Source organism: Momordica charantia, assembly GCF_013281855.1.
Source record: "Momordica charantia cultivar OHB3-1 chromosome 6 unlocalized genomic scaffold, Mcharantia_2.0 BLBB01000006.1, whole genome shotgun sequence".
In the NCBI taxonomy this organism is placed as follows: domain Eukaryota; kingdom Viridiplantae; phylum Streptophyta; class Magnoliopsida; order Cucurbitales; family Cucurbitaceae; genus Momordica; species Momordica charantia.
Genome location: NW_028275164.1, coordinates 26,051,527 through 26,064,753, shown reverse-complemented (window position 1 = coordinate 26,064,753; position 13,227 = coordinate 26,051,527). Strand labels below are relative to the sequence as shown.

Here is a 13,227-nt window from a genome sequence, read left to right as displayed (position 1 = left end):
TGTAGGGTTATTAGGGAACATCTCTTAATGGCTTATGTTGTATTAGTGAAAAATCCCTTCATGGAAGTTTAAAATAACCCAACAAAAACAAACAAAAAACAAAACGTTGCCGAATTAACATACAATTTTGCAATTTTTTTTTATGGTTTAGGGGCAAAAGAAAGTCATAGAGAAGTGATTAGTCAATGGAAATCTTTGAATACAACTAAAAATTTTAAAACTATATTGACATGGGATTTGTATTAGAGTTCTAACATCAGATCAGTGCAGGCTAAGTCCAATACATATAAGGCAGACAAAGAGTTAAGTTGAGATTAGTTATTGAGAATCTTGAGCTCTCCCTTTTTTCTACAGAGGAAATCTCTCCAATCCACTCAATTTAATGTAGCTTGATTATTCAATTGAGGTGGTTCGATCCTTGTCGAGTCTAGTTTGATCCGGTAGTACAACTTTGTAAGGTCTAGTTAGGTGGTCTAGTTCTGGTCAAGTCAGTCCAACCTGAACATCTCGACCCACATCGCTTTATTTGGTCTCACTCCCATGAATCTAGTATTGTAATTTCAATATAATCCTAATAAACTACTTATTTTTAAAAAGATATATATTTGAATAAATGGAGCTCATGCTAGCAAAGTTGGCCTTTGAGAGGTGGGTCAGGGTGTTTATTTATTTATTTATTTATTTATAAGTTTGTTTGATTGATGAGGGTTTGATAAAATAGTAATTAAAATTCTTTTTTCCGCCGAACGCCGCACCTAAGAAGTGCTGCGATTTGTCGCTTTCCGCTTGTAAATTTCTAATGAAATTATGTGTGTCCCCACGAGGTTTGATCAGCCAAATATATATATTGTTTTCCCCTTTTTTTTTTCTTTATAGATATATATGAGCTTTAAATGTGTTGAATTGCTTCATTATTTAACTTTTTTTTTAATATAACAATTGCTTCGTTATGAAACATGATAATTGAAAACACATTAAATTACCTAGTTCAATTATTTTTTATATTTCTCCCCGATTAAAAGATTGTGAGTTCGAATTACCACCATATAAAGCTAGTTAATAATTTAGGTAATAACCATATGTACGTGCGAGAATGGAACCTAAGTTACTTGTGTTGAAACATGCATTACCAAATTAGAGGTGTGGAAATGGAAACACATGGAGATATTAATAATTAATGTAGCAATCATAAATGTTAACATACTTTAAAATGAAATGAAATGTTTGTGTTGAAATTAATTGACACAAACTGAAGTAAAACTCATTTCTTTTTAAATAACAATTTATAATATATCAAAGTGGAAATTCAAATTTTCAATCTTAAGAAAAGTCCGATGTTTTAACATTTTTAGCTATATCGTTAACATGTTTCTCTTTCTCTAAAGAACACAAGTACTTTTATTTTGTTCTCACTCATGCATTTTTAGATAGATTAGAATTTTTATGATTGAGCGGTACCATATTAGATGGGTAGTAACTATCCATCATTTAAGCCTTTCTTGATCGATAAGGGAGCACTAATGTCTTTACTAATTGAACAATCCCTCCATTAACATTCATTCACAGAATCAATAGATATATTATTTCATTCTATGAGCCCCACAATTTATTTTCATTTTATTTGAAGCTAGTGTACTAAAGTAGTACTTAAATTTTCTCTAGTTCTTTTTGTCTATGACATTGCCCAAATCAGTCCATATATTTATCCATCACAGCATCAATTAGTCTAGGAATACAAGTCTAAATAAAAGGAAAAAATAAAACAAAAGGGTAGATCCGACCATTCAAAATGAGTTAGATTTGATCCATTTGAAATATTCTCGTCAATCAAATATTATATCACCACTGCCCCTAATTTGACTTACAATATTAACACGAACTGTAAAGAATCATAATTCAAATTAAAAAGGTTTTTTTTCTTGGAAAAAATGGTAATTTAATGCATCTAAAATCAAGAAATTAAAGCAATGAAGTAGGACCTGGAATTAATGAGAATCTGTTGGAGTTGGAGACACAGTTTGACTTTGGGGAAGCCAAAATGGGACACAATGGTTTGGTTGGTTCCAAAATGTGCAATAACTAAAGCCTTTGGAAGTCGAGTCTTAAAATGGTCAAACAAATTCGGAAAGAGCACATCTCTTGGAGAAGCAAAGGGGCATCACAGATTGATCCATCGTCACCAAACTGAAGAAAATGGCTGCCTCCATCTTCCCATGTCATTAAACACCACCTACATTTTCACAGCAAAATAACCTTTGGTTCTTGGTTTTTGCTGTAATGGTGATCCTATTTCTCTCTCTATCCACAATTTCCCAGCTTCTTGTATAGGCGTAGGCGTAGGCATATAATACAAGCAACATTTAATTGGCAGCACACATGGCAGCCATGCAAATGCAAGCCCTTTTAGGATTTCCCACCCCATGCCTTAGCCTTGAACCATAAGCAATTCATGTTTCAAGTTCAATTTCCTCAGATTACGCTTTTGGCATCTTTGACAAATTGATGCATGTCACGTTCTGTCATTTATGATATTTCAAACACTGTTTCAGTGAACTTGTTCTCGCAGTGCCAAACTACATTTACAAGATCTCCCCTCCAACTGGGTCTCCTCAAAATGAGATCTTTTCAAGACTTTTCACAAAATGGAGTTCAATAGAGCTCAATTCTTTCTGATATATAAACAAAATGGAGAAACAGTTTCTGATCTGCAGGCTGTACAACTTCCCCTCCGCCGGGCTGTCTTCTCACCTTTTGTGATGAAACCTCACTTTCAGTAAGAATTGCATCTTGACCTGTTCGTTTTCAAACACAGCTCTCAATCAGCCAATAACAGGAATTATCATTGTCTTCACTCCTAATCCTACCCCAACAACGTAAATGAGGAAGCAAGTAATCTATAACGGATTAGCCTTTCGAGAGCCCGTTCAAACCACGTGCATTCACTAGTTTGTCAATTATTGAATTGAACGATATGATGATTGTCAGTTATTGAATTTGAGTTAAATGATTGATTTACTCTAATATTTCTTGGCATGTGTAGTTGAAAGTAACTGAATTTACACAATTACATACTATAACAGAGTTTTTCAGTAACAAAATATAATACATTTCCTCCAATATTTCTAAACTTATCAGCTTATACGCTCTATACTTCAATTTCTTTATACGCTTTTACCATCTCTCCAACATTTCTCTCCCTAAAATGTCTCTCTCTGGCTTTTGTTTCTCTAAAATGCTTCTCTTCCTACCATTTCTAATTTTCTACAACTTCCTAACATTCTCTCGCTAGATTCATAAACTTTTTTTTTAATAAGAAGATTCACGACCTTCTCCATCTAGAAATTGCATCTTGATTCCTCTAGCTAGAATTTCTTTCTATTTGTCTCTCTAAAAGTCTAAACTTTATCTCTCTCGAATTTGTTACATGCTTCCTCTCACTAGAATTGCTAACATTCTCCATCTAGAACTTATTACTTTCACACTCAAGAATTTTTAACTTTCTCTCTAGAATTGTTTCTTGCTTCCTCTGGCTAGAATCTCTCTCTCTATAATTTGTTTCTTGCTTCCACTGGCTGGAATTTCTAACTCTCTAGAATTTGTTCTTGCTTCCTCTAGCTAGAATTTCTCTCTCTAAAATTTGTCTTTGGCTTTCACATTAGTATTGCTAACCAAGGATGAAAATATCAATGTGAATATCGATGTCACTCGAATTTATGGATACATCAACAGATATTTGGATTTCGACAGTATTTTTAGAAAAATCACGGATATCGCAGAAATTAATTGAAATTTTGTGAGTTTCTTAGTAGAACTTTAATAAAAGCTTATTTAAGTCAAAAACTATCATTTTTAAGTATATATATCATTAACATATACATTAATACAAGAATGGATAGTAAATAAATGAAGGTCAATAAATCGATAAAATTTTGATTAACTCATTGATAAATAGACAATGTCAGTTCATAGATATACATTATTTAACAATAATAAGATGTAATTTTTGGGTAATAGACCATGATTATTGATTAATATGTTATTGATAACTATACAAGAAAGACAATAAAGGAGAGGTTGGGATAGAAACATACCTAGCTTCTTACCCGTAAGAACCTATCTTTATCTTGACCACCGTAAAAAAAATTGAGAGTTCATTATTTTATTTTTTTTAAATATTATGTTTTTGCATTTCTCTCTTAATTAACAAGATTCAATGGTAGTCAAGACAATATGGGTCTTGATTGGTAAGGAACAAAGTATGGAACTTTCCATTTAGATAAATATTTTCCACATAATTTTTATGTATGAATTTGTGATACTAAAAATTCTTGGCCTAACCTAAAAACTTACTGTTAGAACTTTTGAAAGTGAGAAAAACTTAAATATATGTTGGTATAAGTAGAGATGAAAAGTTGTAAAATATCACACCATGAAATATCAGTAAAATTTTGACAAATATCGCGGGTATTCTGACAAGCATCTTCACCAATATTCTCGTCGATTGTTGACTTCCAAAATATTCGATTTTCTCGCTGATTTTATGTAAAAATGACTCCCATTGTTATTGTTGTCAAAACCATGATTTTACTGATAGATCACCGATATTTTCACCCCTGTTACTGACTTTCTCTCTTTGGAAATTCTAACTTTTCCTCCCCTAGACTTTGTCTCTTGCTTTCTCAAACCAGAATTTGTTCTGTGCTTCCTCTCATTAGAATCTCACTAGAATGTCTGAACTTCTCTCACTAGAATCTCCGAATTTCTCTATCTAGAAGCTCTGACTTTCTCTCACTAGAACTTCTCATTCTCTCATTAGACTTTCCGATTTTCTCTCACTAGAACCTTCAACTTTCTCTCTCACTAGAAATTAGAATCTTAACTTTCCAATTTCTTCTTACTAGAACTTCTCACTCTCACTTAACTTTCCAACTTTCTCTCACTAGATCTCTGACCTTCTCTCTCAGCAGAACTTCTAACTTCCTCTCACTAGAATCTCCAACCAACTTTAGTTAGTATAATTTGTAACTTTGGCCTGTCCCAGAATTTTTTTTTCTGACTAGAATCTGTTTCTTTCTTCGTCCCACAAGAATCTATAACCCTAAGTTTATCTGAATCGAATTTGTTTGGTGCTCTCTGCGTGTAATTTGTATATTTATTTTCGAACTTTGTGTCTGTAGAAATTGTTTGTTAGTTGTTCCGTGTATCCAGAATTTCTAAGTTTGTATGTCTGTAGAATTTGTTTATTGGTTCCTGTGTAGAATTGATGCCTGGTATGTGTGTTTAGAAATTTTTGTGTGTGTGTAGACCTTATAGTTTTGAGTAGTGTGTGTATAATTTCAATTTGTATGATTGTCTTGTCTGCCTCAGTAGAAAGTTTCAATTGAGTTCCTAACTTGAGTTGTTTGTTTTTTTGTTAGAAAGGAAGGACGAAAGGAGAGAGAATGGAAAGAAAGAACATGGTAAAGAAAGGGAGAAGTAGAAGTAATATTCCTTAATCAAATTTAAAAACTTACTTGAGCCGTATTGTAAACAATGTACTCGTTGTACATTAACTCCGAAGCTTTCACATTGGACGCCACCGGTTTCCCACACGGCACCACCACATCCTCCCTCCACTTCACATGTTCCGACACCGCAGGTACTTTCTTCCCCATTCCTTTCGTCGAATGCTTCCCCCGAGGTGGCCTTTCCATATACTGCACCACGCACACGCACAGACACACCAATTTCAAATATCAATTTCTCTCAACAAACAACAAACAACAAACTACAAACTACAAACTACAAACAAACTCACCTCAGCTTTCTTGACCTCGTACACCTCTCCCAACGCCACTTCACTCAGCACCATAAACCCAACCGGATTCTTCCTGTCCGTGTAGCAATACTGCGCACTCTTACTCACCAGATCCGCAAAGTATATTCCCTTCCCAAACTGCATTCATTCACCATGTATTTGAAGTGCAGATTGTTCATTTCCAATACCAATACCAATATTCAAATACAGAGAGAGACCTGTACCATACCATGTACCCAGTTGCTGGAGCTTCCGGAGGAGCTATTCTCAGTCCCTGGCTAAGTATCCCCACAAAATTCGTCAACCGTGAACCTGCAGTGCAACCAATCAACACACATTATATTTATAACTAACATCATCTTACTACTCAAATTCTTTCCTTTTATATAACTAAACGCCAGCTCTACCATGCCATAGCAGCATTTTGTTCTCTAGTTTGTTTCGGAATGGAGCAAACTTATCGTACTCCCCTTCTCTCTCTAACGAAAATACTTCTTCGAGCTCCAGACCCCAATCCTGTTTCAAAAATAAACTCACTTATTATTTCTACGATGACAAAATGCGACTAATGTCAAGTCAACTAACTAACCATGTGAGTTGGGGCATGAGTCGTGACAAGATACTTCTCTATTAACTTGTAATCCTCACTTTCATGAGATATCGGTGCAATATCACACCGCAACTTCTTATACTTTTCATCAAGAGATTCGTTGTTATCATCATCAAACCCAACTAACCTAGAAGCGATCTCGATATCTTGGAGAGCTTCCAGCATTTTCAACTATGAAACCAAAAAAAAATGCAGGGTAGAAAGAGAGTTAAAAATCTTAATGCCCTTCATAAATTCGGTTTCCCAACATAGATGTCTTCAATTTGCTTGTTTCTAAGAAACTTCTGGGTTGCTACCTTAGACTTGAAATCATCCTCGTCCCTAATTATGTGTGGATGGATGGAAGGAATCACAGTGAAAAACCGATTGCTGGCATCAATAATCAAGCTTTCTTTCATAGAACCATCATGAATACTACTGTTTAACAGGTTTTGGATTTCTGTTAAAGCTTCAAAACCTGAAGGGAGTAGGTACCAGAGTAAGTAGAAACATTAAAATTTTGAAAAATTAAAATATATATATATATATATATATTTCCAGTTGCTTCTTTTTTTAATTTGCAAGAAATATAGTTGATGCCATGTATTTAATGAAAGCTTTAAGCTTCTAGACATTTACCCTTCTGGATATTACTTCTGCTTAATTTTCCAAGCGGCATCTCTGACATATTTATCTCGAACTCCATCATAGCGTTCCTGCAAGATTTATGACTTAGTGTTTTACACAAATAAATAAACAAACAAATAAATCTGAAAAAACCCAATGGGGAAGCTCATTTGGAAAGAAATACCTGTACGTTTCCACGTTGAACAGCATCTTCATCAATTCTGCTAATTGAGGAGCAAGTTTAGTTGCCGAATAATTCTTCTGTTTCTTTGGCATATCTTTGTTCACTCCATAATCCTATAAGATCCAACATCGAGACATGACTCAAACATTCAAACTGATGACAAAAGAAATGAGAACGTATAATAGGGTAGCAATGAAGATGATATACGATAATGACAAAAGGAAGAGCAGTACAATATCCAGAGGGAAGAATCTGCCAGGTTGCTTCTCAAAATTTTGTTTCTGTTCCCAGGCCTCCCATGGATTCCCTGTCTTCTCAAGGAATAAACGTTTGAATTCACGGATCGCATCTGATTTCGACATCTCTTCAAGTTTGACTCCACCAATCTTCTCATTTCCAACTCGACCCCATTTGCGAAAAACGTGGCAATCTGAACTCTTATCATCTTGAATGATTTGGAGAATATAGTAGCTTCCAAAAGTAAACATAAATATGTAAGAGTAGATTCTAAACTTACATTTCCAAATCCTATACGGATAGGAAAAGCTAACGCCTTTTTTTTTTATTCACATTTCTTGTCTTCTGCCAGTGCTTTAATATAAAATGGTACAACATACCTATTAACACCAGTAGACAAGTCCGACATGTTCAAAGTTGTATTGTAGATGCTTTTCTTGTCTTCAAGAATATGACCTGTATCCTGCAAGCCCGAAGATTCGTGCACCGCACTTCTCCCTTTCACCTTTACAGTGACCATGCTGGTGGACTCACCAGTGGTTTCAACTTTGTATCTATCAAACGGAAGCTTCTTTTGTTTTCTAAAGCATTCAACCAGATATTCTTCCCGTACTATAGGTAACTTCATCTTTCTGTCCATTGATACCAGTAACCAAAAGAGATAGATGATAAATCAATTGATAAAGAAAGATAAATGGAACTACCAGAAACTAGAGGGCTGCTTTACCTTGCTTTCCTCGTTTCTAAATTATATTCATCCACATCTCCACTCACAACCAAGCAATTAGTATCTGCACCTAATTTTGTCATCAAAGTGATGAACAACATAATGTATCTAAAATAGTTATATGGTGTCGACCAACGAGGTGATAAAGACCATAAAGAAGATACCTTTCTTTATCTTGGCATGAACAGCTCCACCTTCACCTTCAATTTTTCTTTTCCATTCTTCCTGCAAGATTAAACTCAATACAATTATTTCAACTATTGCATTCTGCACAAAGGAAGTAATTTAAAGAATACAACAGCTTGAAATGAAAGATGATACCATGGAGTCTTTTAACCCACTGAAGGCGACTCTTAGCTCAGCCAAGCTTTCAGCCTTTGATGATTGTGATCGACTATTAGAAGCTTGATTACCATTAGCATTACTGGAAGATGGTGGTGGCAATAATCGAATAGGTTTTGCAACTTTTTGCGATTTAAACCACTGCAAGAGATCATTAGATACAAAATCACAATTCACGTAATTTTCATATAAGATGAGTTTTAGCACAAACCTTGCAAAGATATTGGTTCCCAGTCTCTTCTGGGACTTTCCACTTCCCTTTAATGCGTTCTGGTTCATGAGCAGAGTAGCTACACTTGCTCCATGCAGACTGATATCCGTGACAACGATACATTCCCCCAGAGTAACGGAGTGAAGCAGAACAGATAGGGCAGTTTGCAAGTGCTCCAAACATCATACCATCAGCACTAAACAAGTCGTATCAATTAGGAATTGTGGCAGTGGTTGAAAGTTAATTTAAATATGACTGAGAACATGTATATCTACCTTTGTACAAGATGTGTTCATGAAATGCAATAAGATGTTAGAATAATTAGCATATCATGAAGGAGTAATGAATAGAAGAATGGAAAAGTCCAATACTAATCACTCAATAACAATTAATCATGAGAAAAGAAGTGAGTTAAGAGTTGAAGAAAGGGACTACCAGCGATCACGCAAATCAAGCTCTGATCCTGTTGAATCTTGACCATTAGATTCAAGCATTTCTCTCAACTCTGCATTTGTCACATGCTTTTTCAGATCATCTTTTAGCTTCCATAGTTCTTTAGTCTGTGCCTCCAGTTTACTCGCTAGAGAAGATGGATTTTGAGAATCTGGTGAGTCACTAGCAGTTTTCATGGACCTGCTCACTGAAACATCTCCTACAGCCTTGGTAACTTTAGAATCCTGATCTCCAGTAGCATCTTTTTTACGTTTACCAACTTTTGAAGCTGCCTGTCTCGGTTCTACATTCCACACACACACACACACACACACACACACACACACACACACACACACAAAAGAGTGAACAAATAAATGAGATTATAACATCTGAAACATTATTCCTAAGAATTACACGAAGGCATTACCATTATTTTCAGTAGATGGAAGCTTCTTAATCAAGGCACTAACAGCAGCCTGATCAGAAGCTGGGAGGCTCTGCCAACCTGCCAACTTCTCAACTTGGGTGGATGGAGATTGTTCCATGTAGCAGTTTGCATGGTGCCAAGCCAGGCCCTTGGCCCCTTTCCCATCCAGTGCAGTGGACAAACGAACCTAGGAATTGAAAATCTGTTACAACTAAATCAACCTTTTTCTCCAGTGAGCCCATGGACATGGATCACACAATAAATAAACAAACAGGAATATAACAGAAACATGTTATGAAACGTCCCACCGCCCATGCCCCTCAAAAGTGATCCAGTTTCTAGCAAACCCCAAGTTATTTTTCGTTCTTCTTACCTCAAATCAGAGTTCAACATTACATAATTAAAATAACAAAAACTTCCAATAGAGAGTAACTAGTAAGACCTCTAAATGCATTCACAGTCTCTCTTCCCTAAAATTTGGTTTAGATTTGAACTTGGATCCGAAAAATCGAAATATGAAAGACGAGCCACATAAAAGGGGTGGAGGAAATAAAGGATGTTTAACCATATTCAGAATCAAGCAATAGGACGTTAAAAGAATTTGCATAAAAAACCTACCTCTCCTTTCATAATCTTCTGTTTACATAGCTTGCAAGCAGCACGAGAAGCTTGCGCTACTTCAATGCCACACTCTACTGGCGTATCAGCAACTGCAGCTGCGGCTGCACTGTCTTCTACATATTTTCTAATCTTCTGCTGATCTTCCCATCTTAGTGAGTCAAGTCCTTCAACATCATCGACTCTACCAAATGGTAAATTTAAAATCAATTAGAAAATTTGTCGAATGGTATACAAGTACTCAACTCCATACGGTAAAATGCCATCAGTGCACATACGATTTGATTTGCTTTGCCTTCTTCAATATGCAGGAAGCATGGTTCCACATCTGTTTCAGAAAAATATGGGCATATCAACATTGGGAATGTAAAATGTTAGATTATAAACTTATAACAGATACACTAGAAAATGAAAAGAACATGTCAAGGTGGATAAAGGACATCTCAGACCCTAAATAGGGAAGTTATAGTGCATACTGCATACGATATGAGGAGGGTTAATTTCTACCCAGCGTAAAATCAACTCAATATTGCATTTCTAGCCAAACAAGGGGGATTTTACAGTGATTCTCTGCACCGCACCCAATTTATGGCGTTAATAAGCTCTAATCACTTCCCATTTCAAATAAACCTTGTAAGACGATGACCAAAAGAAGAGGAACGAATGTGAGTATAAAAAGGGTTCAGAAGAGAAACAACATTAAAACAAAACAGTGAATTGATACGAAACAAAGAAGAAGAGGAAGAAGAAGAAGAAGAAGAAAACGGCATTACTAAAAGCCTAAAACTTGGAGGTTGAGCTGAAGAAAGTGTGAAATGGGGGAAATGGGTGAGTACAGTACAGGCATAAAGCCGTCGAATTGGGTGGCCTGAACCATCTTGCCGAAGCGGAGGTTTTCCTTGTCAATGGGTTTCTTACAGGTCTTGCAGGAGGATCGAGAAGACTTTGCATACTCCACTTTCCATGGCTTCTGGGGATTCGCCATTTTCGCCTGAACTCACTTTTCCTGCAATCTGGTTCTGCTTTCTGCGCCGAAGAACACACACCCACAAAACACATATATATATATGTATAGCTAAAAGGGATTATAGAATCTTGGGCGAAACAGCCAATTTGTGAATCTTTGATTTAAAAATGCTCGCAGAGATTGGGTGACGAGAGGACAGACAGCGTCACAGCGCCACGGAAAAGCGTCTCCGGTACGCTTTGTTTTGGGCCTGTTTGACTTTGGGCTCTCAAATTGAAACTTCTTCCGCAAGGAGAAGGGCCCTAATTTAATAATTCGGCCCAACTACCCAATTTCTATAATTTATTTATTAAAATAGTGATTTTAGTTCTTTTTTATTGTTACATTTTCGGGATATGTTGGTATGTTACAATTATATCTAATAATTCAGACATTTTGTGCTCGCCACAAGTTGACTTTTTGTTTTATTTTTCTATTTTTAAAAACCCACTTTATATTTTTAAGAAATTGCAAATGTGTGAGTATCCAATACTTGATTAGGGATATATATTTGTGAGACATGTCGGCATGTCGCTCAACATCGACATAGGAAGGAAAAGTCGATTTTCTCCCGTATCATCGACATGTCGAAATATCGACAAAATGTCGACATGTTTTTTTTTTCCTATTCTCCTTTTAAGGTTATTTTATTTCATCATCTTCCTATTATTACATTACAGTCTATAATTTCTTACAACCTCGATTATTGTATTATTAGTTTGTTCAATGAAACATTCGAATTTTAATACTGTATAAAGTATAACTAATAGGATTTGGAATTTGCTGATAATTTCTAATCCAATCTAATCCTTAGTTACACAACTGAACAATATATGTGAAATATTGACATATATAAATATTGAAATAATCTTAGAATTTTTAAAAAATAAAATATTATTATATAGAAATAGTGGTGAAACATGAAGTAGAATAGATAACTTAATTAATACAAAAAAGATGATGTCGGATGATTTAGTTCACCGTCTTAATAATTTTGATATAAATTACAATTGTTCTCTGTGGTCATCTAGACTGAAAGTTTTGAAGGTAGTTGTTCAAATGAGTAGAATATGAAGTACATATGGATCTCATTGGTAGATAATTTTGATGAATGACAAAATCACGAGGTTGAGGTCTTTGAAAATTGTGTAAATTTGATTGGAACGTTGGATTGATGATTGATTTGAAAATATGTTTGAAAAATGTGTAAATTTGAATTTGAAAAGAGAAGTAGGTAAAAAAGTAAACAAGGTACGAGTTAATTAGAATTTAGAAATGTGTTTGGAAACCAAGTCGGTAATTATCTCATTTCCAAATGAAACCTATTATGAAAAACACTAAAGAAGTAGTCAAAAGTTTACCATTAAAGTTTACTTTACACATTCAAATAATTTCCGTCAATCTTCATTAAAGGAAAAAATCTTTTTTCGATAGTTTCATCAACATCGACATTTTCATAAGTAAAATGGTCATATTCTTACATTTAATGGTTAAAGATGATCAATTATAGACTAATTAAGCTACAATTCAAGTTTTATTTGTTAATTCAAAAAATTTCTATCAATTTCCACAATTTCTATTATTTTTTTCGAAATATCCATCGACATCGACATGTCTGTAAAATCAGAATCTCAACATTTTCATCGACATCGACATTTTGAACATTGATTGTATATTTTAATTAAAATAAACAGTGGACAGTTTCTAAGCTCAGTGCAAGTCCAACCAACCCCATCAACTAACTATATATATTGTGGACTCTCCTTGATCTTATCCACTCTCATCCACAAAACTTATCAATCCAACCTAATAAATGCACCAGCCCCAGGCTTTTCTTTCTTTTACAAGTATCTCAGCCACTTTTTTTTTTCTTTTTTAATTTAAAAGACACGTGGAGATTCGAACCTTCGATATTTTAATTGATGATATATATCTTAATTAATTAAAGTATGTGTATATTGGTACAAGTACCTTGCTACTTAATTAATTGTAATTTATATATATAGAAGATTTCTCACCAGCCACGT

The 13,227-nt window shown here is 34.8% G+C and overlaps 1 protein-coding gene across 3 annotated transcripts; it reads right to left on the bottom strand.

Moving 5' to 3' along the window:
- Positions 1–1,783: 1,783 nt before the first annotated feature.
- PARP1 (poly(ADP-ribose) polymerase 2) lies at positions 1,784–11,330 on the bottom strand. 3 transcript variants are annotated; one of them, XM_022290239.2, is made up of 20 exons: positions 11,036–11,330; positions 10,473–10,522; positions 10,195–10,378; positions 9,577–9,763; positions 9,150–9,450; positions 8,715–8,910; positions 8,483–8,644; positions 8,326–8,386; positions 8,162–8,225; positions 7,815–8,066; positions 7,431–7,668; positions 7,198–7,310; positions 7,026–7,102; positions 6,704–6,864; positions 6,387–6,578; positions 6,205–6,313; positions 6,027–6,109; positions 5,798–5,935; positions 5,514–5,696; positions 1,784–2,792 (listed from the first exon to the last, which is right to left on the bottom strand). In XM_022290239.2, exons 1-20 carry the CDS (start codon positions 11,177–11,179, stop codon positions 2,745–2,747), a joined length of 2,943 nt encoding a protein of 980 aa, XP_022145931.1. In that variant the 5' UTR covers positions 11,180–11,330; the 3' UTR covers positions 1,784–2,744. The 3 variants fall into 3 exon arrangements, with proteins under 3 accessions (XP_022145931.1, XP_022145930.1, XP_087981840.1); XM_022290238.2 differs by having other exon boundaries at positions 8,162–8,231; positions 11,036–11,329; XM_088125714.1 differs by lacking the exons at positions 10,473–10,522; positions 11,036–11,330 and having other exon boundaries at positions 8,162–8,231; positions 9,577–9,778; positions 10,195–10,324.
- Between the last annotated feature and the right edge of the window lie 1,897 nt (positions 11,331–13,227).